The 24,317-nt window shown below is 38.5% G+C and overlaps 2 protein-coding genes and 1 long non-coding RNA gene across 3 annotated transcripts in view; 2 read left to right on the plus strand and 1 right to left on the minus strand.

Annotated features, from left to right (window-relative positions):
• The window catches only part of TSHB (thyroid stimulating hormone subunit beta), a 42,582-nt gene extending 37,061 nt beyond the window's left edge, over window positions 1-5,521 (plus strand). The window contains exons 3-5 of the mRNA XM_015066175.3: window positions 1,089-1,184; window positions 4,628-4,790; window positions 5,203-5,521. Of these exons, the coding sequence (XP_014921661.2) occupies window positions 4,629-4,790; window positions 5,203-5,457 (417 nt within the window). The 5' untranslated portion in view covers window positions 1,089-1,184; window position 4,628 and the 3' untranslated portion in view covers window positions 5,458-5,521. The remainder of the gene's footprint in view (window positions 1-1,088; window positions 1,185-4,627; window positions 4,791-5,202) is intronic.
• Window positions 5,522-6,005: 484 nt separating this feature from the next.
• LOC128313960 (uncharacterized) lies at window positions 6,006-6,753 on the plus strand. The gene is made up of 2 exons (XR_008295172.1): window positions 6,006-6,188; window positions 6,657-6,753. It is a non-coding gene; the product is annotated as an uncharacterized LOC128313960 (long non-coding RNA).
• Window positions 6,754-21,006: 14,253 nt separating this feature from the next.
• The window catches only part of TSPAN2 (tetraspanin 2), a 56,364-nt gene continuing 53,053 nt past the window's right edge, over window positions 21,007-24,317 (minus strand). Inside the window, exon 8 of the mRNA XM_027058277.2 lies at window positions 21,007-22,354. Within this exon, the coding sequence (XP_026914078.1) occupies window positions 22,289-22,354 (66 nt within the window). The 3' untranslated portion in view covers window positions 21,007-22,288. The remainder of the gene's footprint in view (window positions 22,355-24,317) is intronic.

Here is a 24,317-nt window from a genome sequence, read left to right on the forward strand (position 1 = left end):
CTGTCCCCCCCCCCAAAAAAAAAAGTTGAAAAAACAAAACAAAAATTCAATAATTATTTTTTCATGCCCTTCCTCAGCCATTTATACATTAAACACATATAACGACTGCCTGCTATATACCAGGCATTCTGACTAAATAGTTATTAAACAAGTGAGTATTGAATTATCATAAGTTAGCTATCATTTATCGAGCACTTATTATATGGCAGATACTGTGTTAAGTGCTTTACATAAACATTGATACTACCTTTAAGTACGTGATGAAACAACTAAAGCTCAAGCATGCTAATGTCATAGTAAATGGCAGAGTCAGGATTTGATCTCAGATCAGTTTGACATCTTGTCAGATTTGGTCATTTACTTAAATGACTATTCTTTCACACATGTAAATTTTGTTTATTATTTTTTCAAATCCAAAGATAGAACAATGAAATATTTTGAACTAAAATATTTTAACTAATTAAATATTTTTTTTCTTTTAATCCACAACACATATGCGAATTGCTCTGGATTTCCATAAAAAAGGTGCCTTTGTTTTGTAGATGAACAAAATTTTCTATTATCTGTAAAGGAGCATTCAGGCAAAATTTGGGACACTCAAGCCCCAAATAAATTTATTCCCAAGATTTACTTAGATGATGTTGAGGGTTTTTTTTTTGTTGTTGTTATGTTTTTTCTCTTTCTGTGTGTATCCTTTGTTAATATTAATAAATATTAATAAAGGATGTATTTAAAAGGGTAATTTTATTTTGAAATTGGAGAGAGGAAAATTCATGCTGCAATAATGTCAGAGTTTCCAGGGGAATATGTTGTGAAATTGTTTGTCTAAACACATTTTATTTGGGGTTCAGTATGAATTTTCAATAGATGTTTTTTCAGATAAGAAAGCAGTAATTCAAACGCAATTATATAAACAAGAAGATCAGAGAGGAATTATCCTGAAGGGTATAAAATGAACCAAGAGCTTTTAGTCTGGGTCATTATACCGTCAGCTCACCAATGCAAAGTAAGGTAGGTGTCTACACTGAAAAGGCTTTGTGAAATGAAATGTTCTTACTTGAATTCTTTCTTCATTTTCATGATTTTAGCCAATACTCAAAAATGGCAAGTGCTAAGTGATAATTTGCTTCAATAGACTCCAAGAATTCTAATTACTGCTCCAAAATTGTTCAAAGGTGGTGGAGGTGAGTGAATGACATATATAAAGATATGAAAAACTACATTGACTTAAAGTAAGAGGAACAACTGGTCAGTTCTCTAATGAAGGCTGATTGATGTTCATGGCTTTCTCTAGTTACATTTTGATTTAAACATTTTTATCAGTGTATTAGATCCTGTCAATTACTAATGGTTATGTTTGATGATCATATACTTCTGGGAAAACTTACAGTAAATTCACTTTGGATAGTGTCTAATGTACACACCTGCCTTATAGTATATTTTGGTTTCCAGAAAAATATTGCTTTAGTGAAGTTCTGGATTGCTTATAGGGTGGGCAATTGATTTTTTTATGGCATAGTAAGGAATTTGGAGACAAAAGATAGGCAAAGGAATTTAGCAGAGTAGAGAGCAATGTGTTTATTAAGAATGAAGGTAGTGAGAGCAAAAAAAGAGGGAGGGAGGAAAAAGGTGGGGTAAGTGGCAAAGGAAAGAAGTTACTTTATGTAAGAAAAAATGTTGAAAGTGTAGACAGATGGTCATACCACTGAAAGAGGCATCTCTCATTATTAGGACCTGAAATCATGCCTTCTATTTTTAGGTGCTTAATAAATCACTTATGATGACTTTAAAGAGGCATTTAAGTTGCAGAGATGAGAATCCAGGTGACAATAAAGGAGAAATTATGGCAGATCATATAGGGGGGTATTAACTAATAGTGATTTATATAGTGTTATATAGTTATTAGTCTTTGTTCCATAGCATTCCAAGAGCTTCACACATATTGTTTTATTCTTTTTATGATTTTTAGGAAGGAGCATGTGGAAAAATGAAGGCAAATGATATTAAATTGCTCAGTTACTCATAATTGTAATGAAATCTGGAAGCAGAATTCTAGATCACTAACTCTTATAGCTCAGGGAACTGACACTAATTTATCACATAGAATCACAATCTATTTGTGCTGAAAAGAGCTTCCTGATCATCTTCTAGTTCTAAGCCTTCCTTTTATAGATGAAGAAACAGGCTCAGAAAGATTCTGTGGGTGAAGTTTTACTATTTGCAATGAAGGGGAGAGAACAATTCTTACTTTTTTTTACACTCACAAAATTATACAGCTACTATTGCTTGTAATTCAGCACTTAAAAAATTATTTATTAAAAAATTGTTTTCATTTTATTTTATATTTGCAAGAGAGAGAGAGAGAGACAAAATGTGAGCGAGGGAGGGGGTGGGGGCAGAGAGATGGAAACAGAATCTGAAGTAGGTTCCAAGCTCCACGCTGTCAGCGCAGAGCCTGACCTGGGGCTCGAACCCATGAACCCATGAGATCATGACCCGAGCATGAAGCCCCTAAAAATGTTTTTATTCATTTTTGAGAGAGAAGGAATGCAAATGGGGGAGGTGCAGAGAGAAGGGGACAGAGAATCCAAAGTGGGCCCTGTGCTGACAGGAGAGAGTCAGACGTAGGGCTCGAACTCAGGAACCATGAGATCACGGCCTGAGCTGAATGAAGTCTGATGCTTAACCGACTGAGCCACCCAGTAACTCAGCACTTTTAATTTTTCCTTTTGTTAGTTCAGAGTTTTACATTTATAAGAGGAACTCTCAAAACATATACAGTATCCATAATGAATATGGCAACAGTGGGTAAAAGTTCTAAAACAGTGTTTTATCCTACAATTAAAAAAAAATGGTTAGGTTTACTTGTCTCTTTATGTTTTCCAGATGAGAAAATAAGGCCCAGATGGATTAAATATTTTAGTCAATTTCTCATAGATCTATGGGAGATCTTGAAATAGCATTCTGTTTCCTAACTCCAGGACCAATATTCTCACCAGATCACCACAGATCTATTTTATATAGAATCACAGACAGAGCTAATAGTTAAAATATCCAAGTTAATTATTTTTTATGCAAAAACCCAGTAGTTGGCTAGACAGGCAAGAACCATATGATCATGATGGCTGAATATTTTATATCATTCTTAGAGAATCCTCTAAATCTGTGGTTTTAAAATAATGGAACCAATTCTCTACCATAGATGGAGCTCACATTTGTGAAGCACTTGAGAAAACCAGACCCATGAGCCAGAAATTCTTATATTTTCACTCCTTAACTGAAATACCAAAAAATTCCAAAGAATACTTGAATATGCAACATTTTATCCAAAAGAGTTAACCAGAAAACCCTTTTAAATGGGTTACTTCACTTCCTTGTTTATACAGAAGACGTTTTATATAATTTTGTATCTTGGAGTCATGATTTGGACTCTTTCAGAGCACTTAGAACAATGCTTTTATTATTAGTGTTCATACTTCTCTCCTTAGACTGTTAGCCCTTGAAGTCATGGACCATAGCTTATCCATTTTGTATTTCTCATCGTCTGGTTCAAATGCTCAGTATATGTTTATCTAATTTATCTGCTATAAGTCATAATAACATTATCCATCTGCTTAGAATGACCCATCAATATTGAACAGACTCTCCACTAAACAGGTTCTATTGAGATACATATTCTCCTTCTACTTGAGGAACAGTGGACCCTCTGTTATCTTCCAGGTAGTCAAACCTCATTTTATTTTCCCGGCTAACCCACAGTAGATCTGTCCTTGAATGGTAATTACTCTCACTATGTCAACCTATATTTTTTGTTTCTATAATTTGTTTTAAGATAGTGCGCTCCATACATTTTCTTAGTAAAATAACTTTTATTTGTCCAACTCCACTTCTTTCAACCATCAGAGAATATTCTCAGGGTTGGAAAGGGGGGGGGTGTTTCTAGATTTCTGGGTTAACCCTTTAACACCGGTTAGAATAACACTAGAATAGTTGGCCCATTCTAGGCTTTCTCTAGCTTCATCTTCCTTGACAGACATTGGATAGAATTGTATGCAAGCTTATTTGCACTGAGATGGCACTACAGTTTGATTATACATTTTCTTGGTTTCTATATGCTTTCTAATTACGAGTAGTCTGTTGGCCTTTTAAACTATCGAACCAAAGATTTTAGAAAACTCCTGTTTTGAAAAGCCCCTACTGAGGCTTGTTAAGTCACTTCTTATAATTAGAGGCAGGTATTTAAACTGTTTCTACTGAATGAATTGTTTTGCACTGAGTTGACCTTATGTGTCTGTCACTGTTCTGTTGTGATGTTTCAGGCTTTCCATTTCACCGCCCAGTGTTGTTAAGTGGCACTTGCGAGCAGGACATTTGCTATGTGAGTTCCTACACTATGACGTATATGGCTCATGGCCACATTATAAAGAAAGGTTATTGAGAGTACAAAGTATGTAAAAACACCTAATATAGGGCCTAGGACAAAGTAGGCATTCGATAAATATATATATTTACACACACACACACATGCACACACATATGCACACGCACTGTAGCTCTTTCTAAATGTCCCTTCTGAATGTCCTAAAGGATTCATGTAATAGATTCTTTAATTTTGTCTTTGATTTAGCATGACTGCAATCTACGTGATGTCCTTGCTTTTTGGCCTGGCATGTGGACAAGCGATGTCTTTTTGTTTTCCAACTGAGTATATGATGCATGTCGAAAGGAAAGAGTGTGCTTATTGCCTAACCATCAACACCACCATCTGTGCTGGATATTGTATGACACGGGTATGTAGTTCATCTCACTTCTTTTAGCTGAAAATTAGATAAACCTAGACTCAGTCCATTTCTATCCAGAAAGGAAATGAGATAAATCACAACCTCATTTCGCAGACCTAACGGTCATTGGCTCCTTAGAGGTAGAGTCCCTAGGTTATAATATACGGACCTACTCCATACAGTTGGTACAGATAATTTTTACAATAGTTTTACTCCCAAAGTTTATTTAAACCTTATCTTGTTCCCACGATCAAGGATAAAAGAGGTGTGTGTGTATGTCATTTTTGTCTCTATAGGATTCAGTGTGGATATGCTGAATCGGTATTGGGGAATGGGACTAAGGAATCCTCCCCCAGACCTATTTGTATCTATGGGATGTAAGCGAATTAACATTTTGCTTCCTCTTCTGTTCTTCCCTCAGGATATCAATGGCAAACTGTTTCTTCCCAAATATGCTCTGTCCCAAGATGTTTGCACCTACAGAGACTTCCTGTACAAGACTGTAGAAATACCAGGATGCCCACACCATGTTACTCCCTATTTCTCCTACCCGGTAGCTGTAAGCTGTAAGTGTGGCAAGTGTAATACTGACTATAGCGACTGCATACATGAGGCCATCAAGACAAATGATTGTACCAAACCCCGGAAGTCCGATGCGGTAGGAGTTTCTATCTAACTTCAATAGCAAGGTCACTTGCGGTTCAGTTCAATGTGTTTACCTGGAATACAATTAATAAAATACCAATATGTTTCACAACACACTGTGTACATTTTGAGTACTCTTTCATCCAAACCTATACCCACACATGCATTAGAGAGCTTAGGGGATTTAGAAGAAAAGGTCAATGAAACAGCCTTTTGAGCTCGTATAAAGGATGGTTTCCACATGGAAGGGCAGAGAGCAGGTAAAATGGCGAACAGGGATATCAGACATTGATGAAAGCCAGCCTTGAGCAGGCTTTAAAAAAAATTTTTTTTAATGTTTTATTTATTCTTGAGAGAAAGAGAGAGCATGAGTGAGGGAGGGGCACAGCAAGAGAGGGACACAGAATCCGAAGCAGACTCCAGGCTCTGAGCTGTCAGCACAGAGCCCGACGTGGGGCTCGAACTCATGAGCCGTGAGATCATAACCTGAGCCGAAGCCATGAGATTGTGACCCGAGCTGAAGTCGTGAGATTATGACCTGAGCCAAAGTCGGACGCTCAACTGATTGAGCCACCAGGCGCCCCCTGAGCAGGCTTTCTTAACAGAAGGCCATGAGGTTTGTCTTGATATAGAAAATGAATGTGGGGATGCTGCAGAGTTATAAGTAGAGGGTTATGTGATCAGAAAGTGAAGGAATATATGGCAACAGGGTACTGGAGACACTGACTTCCAAAGGCTAGAAGCAGGACTGGAGTGGAAATGGTGGGTAAAGAATATGTGAAATCTGCAATATAGCCTTTTATTCTAGGCTACTCAAATGCATGTGATAAAACTTCACCAAAACTCAGAGGATAGTATATTCCATTCTAAAAACTGTTCTCTTTAATTTAATTACTCTGATGGGCCAACTGACTTATGAAAGTTATACGCCCAAAAGCCTAGAAAAGAGGCCATGATCATTTTACATGTGGAAGTCTAAATCCTTTGTATTCTTTCAAGTAATAAGAGACACTTTTCAGCATTTATACCAAGAGTAACTTGTGCTGCTTTGGCTTTTGATGTCCTAAAAAACTAGAAGGATTTTGAAAGATTTCAGGGACAGGGGGAGAATGCTAAGGGATTCAATAACATAGAATCATCCTAAATTCTAAACCTTCATCAATATTGAAACACTGTTATCTGGAAAATGCACTTGGTAAGTGGCCGTTTATTTTTCTTTTCCTTCCTTAGGTACTCTTTCATGAGTTTGGTTTCAACACACGTGTGATGTGAGACAGACCTAGTCTGACCTCAAAAAGACTTGACCTCAAAAAGATGATTTATCCTGTATTTGCCCATTTCTCTCCATCTAAACTGCTACCCTCGGGGTAAAAATCAATTATCAGCAGGGATGGTTACCTTTGCTGTATCCCACAGTCACCGGCTACATTCAGTTGGGCATCTTGTAAATGCCCGCATGCAGACACGGGAGAGCTGGGCGAGTGAGCATGCGTGTGTGTGCGAGTGCGCATGTGTGCAGGTGTTCAGGTGGCATAGATGGATTACCACCAAGCCCGTGCTCTGTCAATGGGGAGGGAATAGTTGCACATTTATAGACAAAGTCAGGAATCCACATTATGCTTACCTTACTGTGTTTGAGGTTGACAGTACAGTTTCCAAGTATTAATCTGGGGCTTTGGGTTCTTATATCACTTGATAACATGGACACGTTAAAGCTGCAGGATTATAACATCCCCTCTGAAAACTGTGTATCAAACATAGATCTCTGATTAATGAGTAAACTCTTTAATGTTCAAACCTAACTGGCACTAATCACGTGATTCCATGGCTTTCATGGAATCTGAAAGATATTTTCCAGCGACTTGAACTGTGACTACGCTGAGAGATTTAGGGAGGCCCCTTAAACAGACTTCCACTCAGAAGACATTGCATAAATTAGCTTCCTATACCTGTAGGGAGGAGGCTAGGCCTGGACATGGCTGTGGTGGGCCTATACCATCATGGGCCACAGAACCCTAGAATGGCATATCAGAGACAACTTGTCTCCACCCACTGAAGGCAATCCACTTAGAATAGGGGCACGTATAAGTTATACTGAACTATTTTTAAAAGTGAAGTAGTCTAAGACAATCCTTAGGAGAAGGGTTCGGGATCGGCACAATCAACAATTTGCTTCAACTGGATCTAGAAACACGTGTATATGGAAATGCTCTTTTGGAGGGTATCGATGTTCTTTGGGTTTAAGAGAGGCGGAATGAATAGAGAGTTCAGAAATGGGAAATAAAGAATCATTGCTGGTGGAATAAGGGAAAGATGGAGACTTTGGAACATCTTCTGAAGTGGTTTTTAATTCAACCTAAAGTTTAAAGGAGTCAGTTCTTGACAGAAGTTTGAGACTCAGGTCTGTAAAAAACCCTTTTGTTCCTCATTTGACTCTGAAATATAAAGAGTTTTTTCATAAGTAAATGGATCTGGGATCAGTGCAGCTGCCATCTCTGCTTTTCTAATAGCCAAACTCTTCAGAAGTATGTAAGAAAGAGAAATAAAAGGCATCCAAATTGCAAGTAACACTGTCACTATTTGCAGATGACATGATACTACATATAGAATACCTTACAGACTCCACCAAAAACCTGTTAGAACTAATAAATAAATTCAGTAAAATTGCAGGGTACAAAATCAATCTACAGAAACCTGTTGCACTGAAAACAAACACTAAAAAACCCCACAAAATTATCAGAAAGAGATTAAGAGAACAATCCTATTTTCAATTCTATCAAAAAGAAGAAAGTATTTAGGAATAAGTTCAACAAAGGAAGTGAAAGACACTGAAAACTCTAAGACATTGATGAAAGAAATTGAAGAAGACACGAATAAATGGGAAGATATTCTGCTCATGGATTGGAAAAATGAATATTGTTAAAATCCATACTAGCCAAAGCAATCTACATGTAGATTCAGTGCAATCCTTATTCAGACGCAAGTGGCGTTTTTCACAGAACCAGAGCAAACAATTCTAAAACTTAAAACTTGTGTGGAACCACCACAGTCCCTGAATAACCAAAACAACCTTAAAAAATATTTTTGTTTTATTACGGAAGTGTCGTTGACATATGATAGCATATTAGTTTCCGATGTACAACACAGCAATTCAACAATTCTCACTATACATACAACAAAATATAATACATATTTATATGACGTATGTTGTACACACTACAATATATATTACTCAGTACTTACCACGGTAAGTGTAGTCATCATCTGTCATCATACAATGTTATTCAATATATTGACTATATTTTGTATGCTGTGCTTTTCATCCCCATGAGTTATTTATTTTATAACTGGAAGTTTGTTCCTCTTAATCCCCTTCATCTACTTCACCCACCCTGCCACTCCCCTCCACTCTGGCAACTACCAGTTTGTTCTCTGTATTTATGAGTCTGTTTTATTTTGCTTGCTGTGTTTTTTTTTTCCTTTGTTTTTAGACTTCACATCTTGTGAAATCATGTGGTATTTGTCTTTTTCTGTCTGACTTATTTCACTCAGCACAATACCCTCTAGGTCCATCTATGTTGTTGCAAATGGCAAGATCTTATTCTTTTTTATGGCCGAGTAATAGTCCATTGCATATATATATACACACATCCATTCATCCATTGATGGACATTTGGGTTGCTTCCGTGTCTTGGCTATTGTAAATAATGCAGCAAGGAACATAGGGGTGCATATATCTCTTCCACTTGGTGTTTTCCTTTGCTTTGGATAAATATTCAGAAGTGGAATTGCTGGGTCATATGAGAGTACTATTTTTAATTTTTTGAGGAACTTCCATACTGTTTCCCATAGTGGCTACACCAATTTACATTGCCACCAACAACATACAAGGGTTCCCTTTTCTTCACATTTTCATCAACACTTATTTTTTGTTTTGCCATAAAAAAGAAGTAAAATCTTGCCATGTAGGACAACATGAATGGACCCTGAGGGGATTATATTAAGCAAAATAAGTCAGAGAAACGCAAATACTGTATGATCTCACTTATATGTTGAATCTTGAAGAAAAAGAAAAATAAGCTAGAGATACAGAGAACAGAGTGGTGCTTGCCAGAGGTGGGGAGTTGGAGGTGAGTGAAATAGGTGAAGAGAGTCAAAAGGTACAAACTTCCGGTTATAAAATAAATAAGTCATGGGGATGTAATGTACAGCATGGCATCTATAGTTAATGCTGTATTGCATAGGGGAAAGTTGCTAAGTGAAGGTAAATCTTACAAGTTCTCATCATAAGAAAAAAAATTCTGTAACTATGTACGGTGACAGATGTTAGACTTATTGTGGTGATCGTGTCAGGATATATACAAATATAATGTACATCTGAAACTAATGTTGTATGTCTATTATACAGTATCTCCTCAGGAAAAAAAAAGTTCTCATTTATATAAGAAATTGCCCCTCTCCCACTTCTCAGTAGCAAGTCTAAGTACAGTAAAAATTTTTTTTATCAAGGTAACTTCCACTCTAACCCCCTATTGCTCAATGTTGGATTCTTTCCTACCCTCTCATCTTTCCTGGCTAATTCCTAGTTATCTTTTCAAAGAACTCTGGCTCACATTCTCTACTTCTGTTACCCTCCTTGCACCTGCTGTTTTTGTCTGCCTAGCATTCATGTCCCTTCTGGTCGGTGCACCTCGATTTTCCTTTGGGCTTCTCCCCATGTTTGTTTCCTTCCTCCCTCCCTCCCTCTCTCCTCCTTCGCTCCCTCCCTCCCTCCCTCTCTCCCTCCCTCTCTCCTCCTTCCCTCCCTCCGCTCTGTGGCACCGCAGCTCTTCACTCCCCTAGTTCACCTCTTGGCACACACCTGCTGTGTTCTCTGCCTCAAATTATGCAGGTTGTTCTGTTAATCCTCAGATCAATTTCATAGGTGTTCAAAATGGGTTGATGTTGATCTGTGTCCAAGGAATGACACAAGCCCAAGGTCCCCTTACTACTCTGCCATCTTAACTCCTCCCCACACTGAAAAAATTTTGAACGAGTTACAAAATCAAATTTGAACCCTTTCAAGATCACTTAGCTTTAGTATGAACAGTGACTGGAGGACAAAGTCAGAGGATTTCATGAGGATTTAAAAAAAATTTTTTTCATGTTTATTTATTTTGGAGAGAGAGAGAGAGAGAGAGAGAGAGAGACAGAGCATGAGCAGGGGAGGGGCAGAGAGGGAGGGAGACACAGAATCAGAAGCAGGCTCCAGGCTTCGAGCTGTCAGCACAGAGCCCGACATGGGGCTCGAACTCACGAACCGTGAGATCATGACTTGAGCCAAAGTCAGACGCTTCACCGACTGAGCCACCCAGGCGCCCCTTCATGAGGATTTCTAACTAATATACTGGAATTCCTACCAAGAAGTAGACAGAGAGAGGGAATTGAGGGAAATAGGAAACTAGAATCATTCCCAGGTTTCCTGACAGCTAGAAGATGGTGGCACACAGGCAGGAAAGCAGACTACAGTGACGAAGCAAGTTGGAAAAGACTATAGGACATCCAAGAGGAAACATAAACAGGCACTGAATACATGTGAAGGATATATACATTCCTGAAGCTCAAGGAGGGAGTCTCACGAGAACTATAGTTTAGGAATCTGCAACATACAAGTAGTAGTGCCCATATTTGAACAATATGAGTAGCTTTTCACATCGAAGACCTCAGTGAGAAAGCTGCAAAAACTAGAATCCAGTAATGTTTCTAACTACAATCCAGAATTCAGTAATGTTTAAAGCCCAAAACAGTTCGTATTCCCCATCCATTCCTTAATCTCAGGCTGGAGAGTCTCTATCAGCTACCTGCACTTCAAGGGAGAGGGCAATGCATTGGGTTTGTGCAAGAAAGCAATCACCCTGAAAGCAGCTAGAAAGGAAGAGTGAAAACAGGCACAGGGGACTACACAAGAAAACTGTTCCCCAAAACCATTGATAGGAGAAAAAGGACAGGGTTTCAATACTGCCAGTTTTTAATAAATAGTAGAGCACAGAGTCAGAGGTCAGCCCCTGGTGGTGCTCTGGGGAGGAAGCAAGGCAGAGGCCCAGGAGCAGGAAGCACGGTCTGAGGATCCCCTGGGTCCTACAGGGAGAAGTGGTTCCCCAGCTTGCAGTGCATTTAATAGAGGTGATATGGCCTCTCCGTGGGCAAAAGACCTGGTGGGCACGATCAAGCTGCCATATTCACCCATATAGGAACAAAGACCCCAGCTGAGGGTAACAAACCCTGGTACCGGCTGTGTTTGATTCACCATAAACCCTAAGCCACTGTGTGGTGGTGCAACTGTTTCCTGGAACAAGCAGGCTACAGTTCCACGAGACTCCCCCAGATCACTGTGGGTCTGAACCATGGAGGTCTCTGAAATGTGGATTTTGAAACACAGCAATGCCTAAGATAAAACTCTAGAGAGAGTCACTGCCTAGTAGGTGGACAGCTTGGACACGGGGGAAGGCAGGGAGGTGATGGAAGCAGGGGACACAGGAGGGGTGATGGCCCAAACTTCCCACGCTGGAGAATACAGAGTGGGGTGAAGCCATTTTCACCATTAGCCCACCAACACTGATGGACCCCAGTGAGCTAAATAGTGCCACCAAGTGGAGAACTGAGTCATTACAGCAAGCCCCTCCCCATTGTGTCCTCCAGGCACATCTCCACTAGGGCAAGTCAGCCTGAGAGAGCAGCATTCCCCTCCCCTAGGAGACCAGCACAAGTCCCTTCCACGAGATTAGTCTACTGACCCTACTGCTGCGAAGTTTCAGCTCTAGGGAAAACTGGATCTAGCTTCATTTGGGTTTTTTTGTTCATTTGTTTGCTTTTTTTGTTTTTGTCGCTTCTGTTGTTTTTGTTGTTTTTCTTTTGTTTCTTGGTTATGGAAAGAGCAAAATTTTTTATTTTCAAATTTTATTTCATTTTTATTTTCATTTTTTTAATTTTTGTAATTTTTATTCTTTTTCTCTCCTCTTTTTTCTATCAAGCTTCTCTTAACATGCAGACCAAAACACACCTAGGATCTAGCTTCCTTTACTTGATTTTTTAAAATTAATTTTTATTTTATTTTATTCTATTATTATTGTTGTTGTTTTATATTCATCCAAAATTACAAGATTGAGAAATTCACCTCAAAAGAAAGAACAGGAAGATGGGTGCCTGGGTGGTTCAGTTGGTTAAGCATCTGACTTTGGCTCAGGTCATGATCTCATGGCCCATGATTTTGAGCCCTGTGTTGGGTTCTGTGCTGAGAGCTCAGAGCCTGGAGCACGCTTCAGATTCTGTGTCTCCCTCTCTCTCTGCCCCACCCCCACTCACAATCTGTCTGTCTCTGTTAAAAATAAATGAATATTAAACATTTTTTTTAAAAAAAGAAAAAAGGACAGGAAGAAATGATGACCAGGTATTTAGTCAATGCAGATATAAATAAGATTTCTGAACTATAATTTAAAACAATTATAAGGATACTAGCTGGGCTTCAAAAAGCATAGAAGACACAAAAGAATCTCTTTCTGCATAGATAAAAGAACTAAAATCTAGTCAGGCCGAAATTAAAAATGCTAAAACTGAGATGCAAAAACCCAAATTGAGTGCACAAAAACAAGGATAGATGAGGCAGAGGAGTGAATTAACAATACAGAAGATAAAATTATAAAAAATAATGGATCTGAAAAGAAGAGGGAAACAGAGGTCAGGGATCATGAAGGCAGACTTAGGGAACTCAGTGTTTATTAAAATGTAATAACATTTGTATCAGAGGAGTTCCAGAAGATGAAGAGGGAGAAAAAGGAAGGTTTATGTGAGCAAATTATAGTGGAAAACTTCCCTAATCTGGGAAAGGACACAGACATCAAAATCCAAGAAGCACAGAGGACTCCCATTAAATTCAACAAAAGCCAGTCATCACCAAGACATATCATAGTAAAATTCACAAAATACACAGACAAGGAAAGAATCCTGAAAGCAACATGGTGAAAAAATTCCTTAACCTACAAGGGAAGATAGATAGGTTCACAGCAGATCTGTCCACAGAAACTTGGCAGGCCAGAAAGGAATGGCAAGATACATTCAACATGTTGAATGGAAACATTGTGCAGCCAAGAATGCTCTATCCAGAAAGGCTGTCATTCAACATAGGAGAGATAAAGAGTTTCCCAGACAAAAACTAAAGGAATTTGTGACCACAAGAAACTTTAAGGGGGACTCTTTGGAGAAAAAAGAAAAAAAAAAGACCAAAAGCAACAAAGACTAGAAAGGACCAGAGAACATCACCAGAAACATCAAATCTACAGGTTACATGATGGCACTAAAGTCCAATCATTCAATAATCATTCTGAATGTAAATGGACTAAATGACATAGGATCAATCAAAAGACATAGGGTATCAGAATGGATACAAAAAAAAAAAGATCCATCTATACGCTGCCTACAAGAGACTCATTTTAGACCTAAAGACAACTTGAAGATTGGAAGTGAAGGGATGGAGAACCATCTATCATGCTACTGGATGTCAAAAGAAAGCTGGAGTAGCCATACTTATATCAGACAAACTAGATTTTAAGACAAGACTGTAACAAAGGATGAAGGACATTATATCATAATAAAATGGGCTTATCCATCAAGAAGATCAAATAATTGTAATATGCCTCCAACTTGTAAGCACCCAGATATATAAATCAATTAATAATAAACATAAAGAAACTCACTGATAACAATAAAATAATAGTAGGGGACTTTAACACCCCACTTACAACAATGGACAGATCATCTAAGCAGAAAATCAACAAGGAAACAATGGCTTTGAATGACACACTGGACTGGATGGACTTAACAGATATTATTCAGAACATTTCATCTCAAATCAACAGAATGCACATTCTTTTTGAGTGTACATGGAATATTCTCCAGAATAGATCGCATACTGGGTCACAAATCAGCCCTCAACAAGTACAAAAGACTGAGATCATACCATGCACGTTTTCAGATCACAACACTGTGAAACTTGAGGTCAACCACAAGAAAAAATTTGGAAAGCCCTCAAATACAGGGAGGTTAAAGAACATCCTACTGAAGAACGAATGGGTTAACCAGTAAATTAAAGAAGAAATTAAAGAAATACATGGAAGCAAATGAAAATAAAAACATGACAATCCCAAACCCTTGGGATGCAGCAAAGGCAGTCCTAAGAGGGAGTATATTGCAATTCAGGCTTATCTCAAAAAGTAAGAAAGGTCCCAAATACACAAACTAAACTTACACCTAGAGGATCTAGAAAAGGAACAGCAAATAAAGCCTAAAGCCAGCAGAAGAAGGGAAATAATAAAGAATAGAAATGATATAGAAACAAACAAACACACGAAAAAACCCAGTAGAACACATCAATGAAACTAAGAGCCGGTCCTTCGAAAGAATTAACAAAATTGATAACCCTCTAGCCAGACTTATCAAAAAGAAAAGAGGACCCAAATAGATAAAATCACAAATTAAAGAGGAGAAATCACAACACAACAGAAATACAAACAATTGTAAGAGAATACTATGAAAAATTATATGCCAACAAAGTGGACAATCTGGAAGAGATGGACAAATTCCTAATAACTCACAAACTACCAAAACTGAAACAGGAGGAAACAGAAAATTTGAACAGACACATAATCAGTATAGAAATTGAATCAGTAATCAAAAATCTCCCAACAAACAAGAGACCTGGGCCAGATGGCTTCCCAGGGGAATTCTACCAAACACTTAAAGAGTTAACATCTATTTTCTCAAACTGTTCCAAAAAACAGAAATAGAAGGAAAACTTCCAAAGTCATTCTATGAAGCCAGCATTACCTTGATTCCAAAACCAGACAAAGACTCCACTAAAAAAGGAGAATTACAGGCCAATATCCCTGATGAACGTGGATTCAAAAATTCTCAAGAAGATACTGGCAAACCGAATTCAACAGTACATTGAAAGAATCATTCACCATGATCAAGTGGGATTTATTCCTGGGCTGCAGGGCTGGTTCAGTATCCACAAATCAATTAACTTGATACACCACTTTAATTTTAAAAAAGGATAAAAGAACCATATGATCCTGTCAATAGATGCAGAGAAAGCATTTGACAAAATACAGAATCCATTCTTGATGAAACCCCTCAATAAAGTATGGATAGATGGAACATAACATCACAAAGGCCATATATGAAAGACCCACAGCTAATATCATCCTCAGTGGGGAAAAATTGAGAGCCTTTCCCTTACAGTGAGGAGAAGACAGGATTTCCACTCTCACCACGACTATTAACATGTACTGGAAATCGTAGCCTCAGCAATCAGACAACAAAAAGAAAGGAAAGAAGAAGTCAAACTTTCACTTTTTGCAGACGACATGATACTCTATGTAGAAAATCTGGGGGCACCTGGGTGGCTCACTTGGTTGCGTGTCTGACTTCGGCTCAGGTCATGATCTCACGGTGTGTGGGCTCAGGCCCCAAGTTCAGCTCTATGCTGACAACTCAGAGCCTGGAGCCTGCTTTGGATTCTGTCTGTCTGTCTGTCTCTCTCTGCTCCTCCCCTGTTCATGCTCTGTCTCTCTCTCAAGAATAAACATTAAAAAAATAATAAAAAAAGAAAATCTGAAAGACCCCACCAAAAAATTGCTAGAACACATGATTCAGCAAAGTAGCAGGATATAAAATCAATGTGCAGAAATCTGTGGCATTACTATATACCAGTAATGAAGCAACAGAAAAAGAAATCAAGGAATCGATCCCATTTTCAATTGCACCAAAAACAGTAAGACACCTAGGAATAAACCTAACTAAAGTGGTAAAAGATCTATACTTTGAAAACTATAGAACACTTATGAAAGAAATTGAAGAAGACCCAAACGGAAAGGCATTCCATGCTTCTGGATAGGAAGAACAAATATTGTTAAAATGTCAATACTACCCAAAGCAATCTACACATTTAATGCAATCCCTCTCATCATACCACCAGCATTCTTCACAGGGCTAGAACAAACAATCCTAAAATTTGTATGGAACCACAAAAGACCCTGAATAGCCAAAGTAGTCCTGAAAAAGAAAAACAAAACTGAAGGCATCACGAGTCCAGACTTCAAGCTACGTTACGGAGCTAGTGATCAAGACATTATGGTCCTGGCACAAAAACAGACACATGCATCAATGGAACAGAATGGAAAACCAAGAAATTGACCCACAACTATACGGTTAATTTATCTTCAACAAAGCAGGAAAGAATATCCAATGGAAAAAAGACAATCTCTTCAACAAATGGTGTTGGGAAAACCGGACAGCAACATGCAGAAAAATGAAACTGGACCACATTCTTGCACCATACACAAAAATAAATTCAAAATGGATGAAACACCTTAATTTAAGACAGGAAACCATCAAAATCCAGAGAACACAGGCAGGAACCTCTTTGACCTTGGTTGGAGCAACTTCTTACTAGGCACATTGCTGAAGATAAGGGAAACAAAAGCAAAAATGAACTACTGGGACCTCATCAAGATAAAAAGCTTCTGCACAGTGAAAGAAACAATCAACAAAACTAAAAGGCAGCCTATGGAGTGGGAGAAGATATTTGCCGATGACCTATCTGATAAAGGGTTAGTATCCAAAATCTATGAAGAACTTATCACACTTAACACCTCCAAAACAAACAACCCAGTGAAGAAAGAGGCAGAAGGCACGAATAGACACTTTTCCAAAGAAGACATCTAGATGGCTAACAGACACATGAAAAGATGCTCAATGCTACTCTTCATCAGGGAAATACAAATCAAAACCATTATGAGATACCACCTCACATCTCTCAGAATGGCTAGAATTAACAAGAAACAACAGGTGTTGGCAAGGATGCGGAGAAAGAGGATCTCTTTTGCATTGTTGGTGGCAATGCAAGCTGGCGCAGCCACTCTGGAAAATAGTATGGAGCTTCCTCAGAAAGTTAAAAATAGAACTACTCTATGAGCCAGCAATTACATTACTAGGTATTTACCCAAAGAATACAAAAATACTAATGCAAAGGGATATGTGCACCCTGATGCTTATACTAGCATTATTTACAATAGCCAAATTATGGAATAGCCCAAGTGTCCACTGACAGATGACTGGATAAAGAAGATGTGATGTGTACATATACAATGGAATATTATTCTGCCGTAAAAAGAAGGAAATCTTGCCATTTTTAACGATATGGATCGATCTAAAGAGTATAATTATAATGCTAAGCGAAATAGGTCAGAGAAAGACAAATACCAAATGATTTCACTCATATGTGGAATTTAAGAAACAAAAGAGATGTACGCATGGGAAGGGGGGAAAAGAGAAGAGAAGGGAACAAACCACAAGAGACTCAATGATAGAGAACAAACTGTGGGTTGATGGAGGGAGGTGGGTGGGGGATGGGCTAGATGGATGGTGGGTACTAAGGAGAGCACTTGTGATTAGCATGGAGTGCTGTATGTAAGTGATGAATCACTGAATTGCACTGAAACCAATAGTGCACTCTATGTTAACTCAAATTTAAATTAAAAGAAAAAATAAAGATCACAATATGTGAAAATAAAGTATTTCCTATGATCTCTGTACAGAGATAAGACACCTTGGTACAGTTTAACAGGGCCCTTCATCTCTTCATGTCTTCTTGACATGCCCTCTTGGAAAGCTTCCATGCTCTCTGTTTCAGGGTCTTCTTGTATATTGTTCCACCAAAGATCCCCTTTTCTTCTCGACTCCTATTACTTTTTACTAGGCTAATGTGTTAGGAGTTCTTCAGGACTCAGTTTAGAGACCTCAGAACTTAGGAAACCTCTCTCACCTGACCATCCTCTCCAAGGTCAAGAAGGCCCACGCGTGGTTAACGATTATCACAGCACTTAACCTCACGGGGGTTCTATTTGCCTGCCTTTTTTCCACCCTAAGCTTCTTGAAGGCAGAGACTTCTCTTGTTCATCTTAGCATATCAGTATGTTGCAAAGAGATTTTCAAACGTATAAAATAGTAGCCCCCAAATAAAGTAAAGAAAAAAATTCTAATATTAGAGTGGGTTGCATCTTGTAAGGCAGAGCAGGCCGAGGGGAATACAGAGGGACTCTGGCTCTGGCTACTGATAACAAGTCTTTGAATTAAAATAGAATGGGGAACTAGATCAAAGACTATTGATTAATTCAACAAATGAATGTGTTCAGATAGGTATTTGGTATCATGCAGAAGTTATATTCAGTTGTGCACGATTATGCATATTTGATTTGTAATTAACAAAAAGTCCTGATCAATGTAATAAATATAACAATTTAGGTGATACTCATTAGTTGCCAGGTTTGCTAAGCATTTCGTTGGTTATTTCTTTTAATTTAAATTTCTTCTGTTTAATGTAAGTAAAACCATCATTAAATTATACACGAAAAAAACCCCGAAAAACAAATACCAAAGCTTCAGATGGGTTTCTGGCTAAAAACTTTATGAAATCAACATAGAGTTTGCTTTGACATGACATACTGTCATGACATACTGCTTCTCTATGTCATGCTTTCTGTGTCCCCAGGAGATAGCCATTGGAATAGTGGTTTCCTGGAATGCATTTAACTTTTGTTAGCAATGAGGCTACCAACAGAATGATTAATAATATTTGGTAGTAGTGTAGTCCTTTTTACCTTTCAGTGGACACCTACGTATAATAATTTACAGGTACATTTTATAGGAAAAAATAAAACCATGTTGAGAGAAAGTAGAAAACGTTTGTTCCCCTTAAAATATACCTTAATACAAATTTGATTTTGATGAGTCCAAACTAAGATGGTGTAGTTAAGTGACTAGCTTCAAGGGCCCACAAATGCTCCCTCAAAGGGATGTCAATGGAGCAGTGAACCAGGAAAGTTGGGGTGCACTGCCTGAATTTCCAAGGGTGCCTCTTCCTTTTAACCTTTGATACTTACTTCAGAAGGGAAGAGATCTCCTTCACTGCTGTCTTCCCACCAGCCTTATTCTCATCAAGCAAACCTATTAGCAAGGCACACGGGCAAAGAACTATCTCCATGACTGCGCGGGGGGGGGGGGGGGGACTGTGATGGCCCCAGGAGCAGTGTCTGGCTTCCCAGATTGAACCATGGACAACAAAGGAGCGACTCTGGGGAAGAGATGAAACAACGTTAAAGGAAATAGTGCTATTTGCTTGAATGTCCTTAGGGTGTTGCTTTTACGTCCAGCTCCTCACAATAAACTATAGAAGGATTGCTACTCCTGCCTTTTTTAACCGTATTGTTTGGTAGTTGGACATTTGGAAAGGTTGTGTAAAGGGGTGTATACAGATAGAATAGAATTTTAAGATAAAATCAAACAAACAATTCCAGTGCGTAAAAAATTTAATTTGAAATAACTTAAAATAGTTCATCAAGAAATTTTAATTCAGTGACTTGGCACCAGATGCTTAAGAATATGTTTGAGTCTGATCTCAAATCAGTTCAGGTAAACAGACATAACCAAAAATTTATATATGTGTGTGTGTGTATATATATATATATATATATATGCACACACATATATATACATGCATGTATGTATGTCTATACATACATGCATGTATACATATATTCAAGTTACATATGTATGTATCCAAGAGTTATATATTCAAGATATATAGATTCAAGACATATATAGATTCAAGATATATAGGAATTCAAGATATATATAGATTCAGGATATATATAAATCTACCCTCACTCAGAGGTGGAATTCTCTAGTTTTACTCATGGCACATATTTCTGAAAAATTACTCCCCAAAGGGGTACATTAATCATTTATGGAACAGATCTCTACTCTTCCTCTTTTAACCACTGTAGTCTTCTTTAAGGTTGTTAATTCAGATATGGAGTGAAACTCAGTTTTGTTGAATCAGAGATGATTCTGAACTGCAAGAAACCCGAGTATGCACTTGGGCCTGTCTTCAGGTAGACGGATGAACTAAAGCCAGCAAGAGAGATGGACTGTTTGTTCTTTGCCTCAAAGGTTGTATTTGTCACCTACTGGGGTATAAACATCTATTTCACGTTTACACGTGACTTTCTTAAAATAATCTTTAAAGTTAAAGTCACTTTCTTAAAATCATCTTTGCATCAGCTATAAACACTGTAAAGTAGCCACGTACGATTAAATTAGCTTGCTTCCAGTCTTTTTTTCTAGAAAAGCTTCCTCCCAAGTAAGTAGCAGTAGCAAGTATGGTGGAAGAGTGGTTCTCTATGTGATTGAGACTATTTGTAGCAATTAGGTCTTTTCAGCAAATCGATTTGTAAAAGTTTCTTGGGACTGAGCACTTTGCTTTAGTGTGCACCCAAAGATTGTGTTCTCACAGGCCTGTGAACTTACTCAGGGGCTTCCAAAGTCCCCAGCACTTTCGCTTTTGGGTGGCCTTTTCAAATGTAATAATAATAATTAAAAAAAACCCTCCATGATCTACTAAAGGTACCAAGTTGTTAAAAATGGACAAATAATGTCAGTTTAGATCTTATCTTTGGGTTTACATACCAAAATGAAAGCATCAAGATCATAAAGAATACGAAAATTTTATTTTTATAGGCGACTTAACACAGAAAAAACATATTTCTGTTCTGTGTGTTTAAATATTTTAATTTCCTTAGCTTGTCTCTGCTGTGTGCACACAACTAGTAGATGCTTTTCTTTCTCTATTTTGGTTTGGCCAAGGATGCTTATAATATTTGAATTAGGAAGGGTTTTGTTTTCTTAAGTGGTGGAATCTATAGTTCATAATCTATGAAGAATTCTCTAGGTGAGTAAGAAAAATAGAAAAAATTAGGAAAATATGTAAACTCAAGTTATGAGGTATTTCAAGGATACAGTGCCCATGAAAATTCTCTTTCCCACTAATTGCAACTGCCAGATCTCTGGCTTTAGTCTTTCTATCTTTACATTTGGAGAAACACAGAAAAATTTGAGATAAAAGCCCTTTTGTTTGTGTGAGGGTTGCTGTAGTTCAGAACAGAGTCAGAAAAGGAAAGTAAGTAATAAAGCAATGTTTAAATGTACTTACATAAGAAAAAAAATGTCTTCAAAAAGTTATTAAAAGGTTTTTTTTTTTTTGAAGTCCTAAAAACACTCACTTTTATAGGGCACATGATTGTCTGTGTGACCACTCTTTCCAGAGGGAGTTTTTTGTTTTTAAATACTAGGAAAGTATGAGTTATTCAAATAAGATTTTCCATGCTATATTTAGTTTTACAGATGTGTTTAGTTCTAAAACTGTGGCTTACTGTGTTCTGGGGAGAGTATGTATATAAAAAAATCCCAGGAAACCCTGACACCCAACTCAGAGGCAGTCAATTTTAGCACCCCGCCACGATCTCTCAATTCCCATAACTTACTGCTTCTGTTAACTAGAAATCCCTGAATTCTCTGTATCGAACTTTCTATGGCTAGAATCTGAGAGAATGACCCATTATCACTTCTTCTGAATAGCCAAGTTTTTTAAAGTGTATCAAAGTTTTATGATCTTTTTTCTGAGAGTTAAATAGATTGTTCCTCTAACATAACAAGAACCAGGAATTTTCAGCCAACAGATTTCATTCTGTATAATGCGTATACCAGAAACACACAGATCACACATGAATATGCTGTCAGTCAACACACAGAGCATTCACTCAAGGGGTAAACGAGGAATGAGCCAAACATACATACATGTGCAAATGTACAATTGACAGCAAATTATTTTAAGATCCTAATGTCCTTTGAGTATTAAAAATGAGCCAGGAGCCAGGTCCTGTGACAGCTGTACGAAAGCTCTCGATTGCAGTTTTCATGTCGAAGTAGCTTCATATCACATCTCGTGAGTTTCGGATTGCACAGCAAAGGACCATGCTGAATATCATGCCAAAGATCTGAAAAAGAAGGAACCACTTGTTAATGACTTTCGAATGATAAAAATTGATGAAAAGGTCAGCAAACTGCCTGGGTGTCTAACAAATAATTACAACCACTACTGGCTATAAATGGCAGTTTTATATATAATACTTATTTATGGCTGCAGGTTAAAGGCTTCCATATTAACATATCAACTATTTATTAGTTGTTTACACCTTGGTCTAAAGAGTTTTCTGTCATTGGAAAAGTTTCGAATTTTTGCAGCTTTGACCACATATGACAAAGTGAAGCGTCTCTTCATTCTTGGTCCATTTTAAGGTACAAATGATGCTTCACTATTTAACTCCACAGTTTCCCCAAAGCATAAACTGAGGTGTTGGAATTCTGATATTACTTCTACCTCTTGGATAATTCTGGGAAAAGCCAAACACTTGGCCAAACCAACAGCCACTGGTATGGTTTGAATAGAAAGATGCCAAAAGATCTTTCTTGTTCTCAGTCATTGCCCCTACAGTTTTGCAGAGCCTATGGAATGTTATCTGTGGGTGCAATGTTGATAAATGACTGTCAAAGTTTGTTTCAAGAAATCCATACCATTCCCTCCTTGATCCTACCCTACATCGGACCAGAATCTATAAATGCTAAGTTTAAAAAGACACGTATTATCTGTTCTTTTGGAAGGGAAGGGGTAGGCTTAAGTAGGAGAAGAGCCAGCAGCAGGGCTCCAAGCTTCTCGCTGATGGTACCAGCGCATGGCAGGGGAGACACCTAATGGACATCTGGTTAACTGATTACACTTAAGAAGAAAGGAATTTAAGAAGAAACTCCGGGGATGCTGATTCAAGACGACCAGTAGAAGGCGTTCCCCTTTGAGTGTGGTTGTGAAGGCTGGCTACAACCCCTGCTTCATCCTGGCTGTACTCTAAAGAACTTTTTCAGCCTTGTCCTGCCACTGTCACGAGTCAGGGGTGACTGCCTGTAGGATGCTCGCTCACTGAGACTGTAGAGTTGTTAGGAGCATCTATCTGATACCTCTGTGATGCAGTGCATTTTCAAGTCTTCTGCCTAAAAATTGTCCTCAGGAAGCCACAGAGTAGCAACCGGGCTAGCCCCAGAGCAGGTGAGGAGGGCCTGAGAGACGGCCCTGGATTGGGGGGTCCTCAGCATAGTATTTCACCCACACGTCCCACCCCTCTGCGCTGGAAATACAGAAAAGAGGGCAGATGCCGGTGTGTCCTGGAAAACCGCCAATTCATTGATTTTCCTCGTAATTCCCTTATGCTCATGCCATGAATTCATCTACATAGAGAGCCAGAGGGTAAGTACTGCCTTGGCATTAGCGAATATCACTCAACTCCTGGACAGTGGAAATCACCTCTTTACTGGCCTGATTCCAACCTCATTTCCCTCCAACTTGTCTCCACTTGGCAACCACAGGCCCTTCTAACCCTCGGTGGCTTCCTTCTACCTTAAGGATGAAGCCCAGCCTTTCTAAAGGGCACACAGAGACTACAGTTGTGTGGACCCTCACACGCCCTTCAGTGTCATCTCTTGCTGCTCCTCTCACATCCTTCGGTCTCTCAATTCTTGCACACACATACTTTCGAGGCACTGAGCTGCCTGCAGGCGCTGGTTGCACTCGGCTTCACACTCTGCGTGTGTTACGCCCTTTGCCTGGATTCTGGGCTTGGGAACCCTGAGACTATGTATAGAGGGAACATCTATGAGTGCTATGTTCCAGACACTTTATAGGGGTTAATTTGGAAGAATACTTTAGGTTGGTACATTAAAATTCTCATTTCACAGATGGAATTGAAGAATAGAGACATTAAGAAACTACCCCATGATCCCAGGGCTCACAGGTAGTGGAGCTAGGAGCTGAATCCAGACAGGGTGACGCCAGAGTTTACACTATTAATCACCACATCTGCAAATCATAAGTGAGAGGGATTAATGTGGTGTGCTCTTATAAATTTCTAA

The sequence above is a fragment of the Acinonyx jubatus genome, chromosome C1 (assembly GCF_027475565.1).
Source record: "Acinonyx jubatus isolate Ajub_Pintada_27869175 chromosome C1, VMU_Ajub_asm_v1.0, whole genome shotgun sequence".
NCBI lineage: Eukaryota > Metazoa > Chordata > Mammalia > Carnivora > Felidae > Acinonyx > Acinonyx jubatus.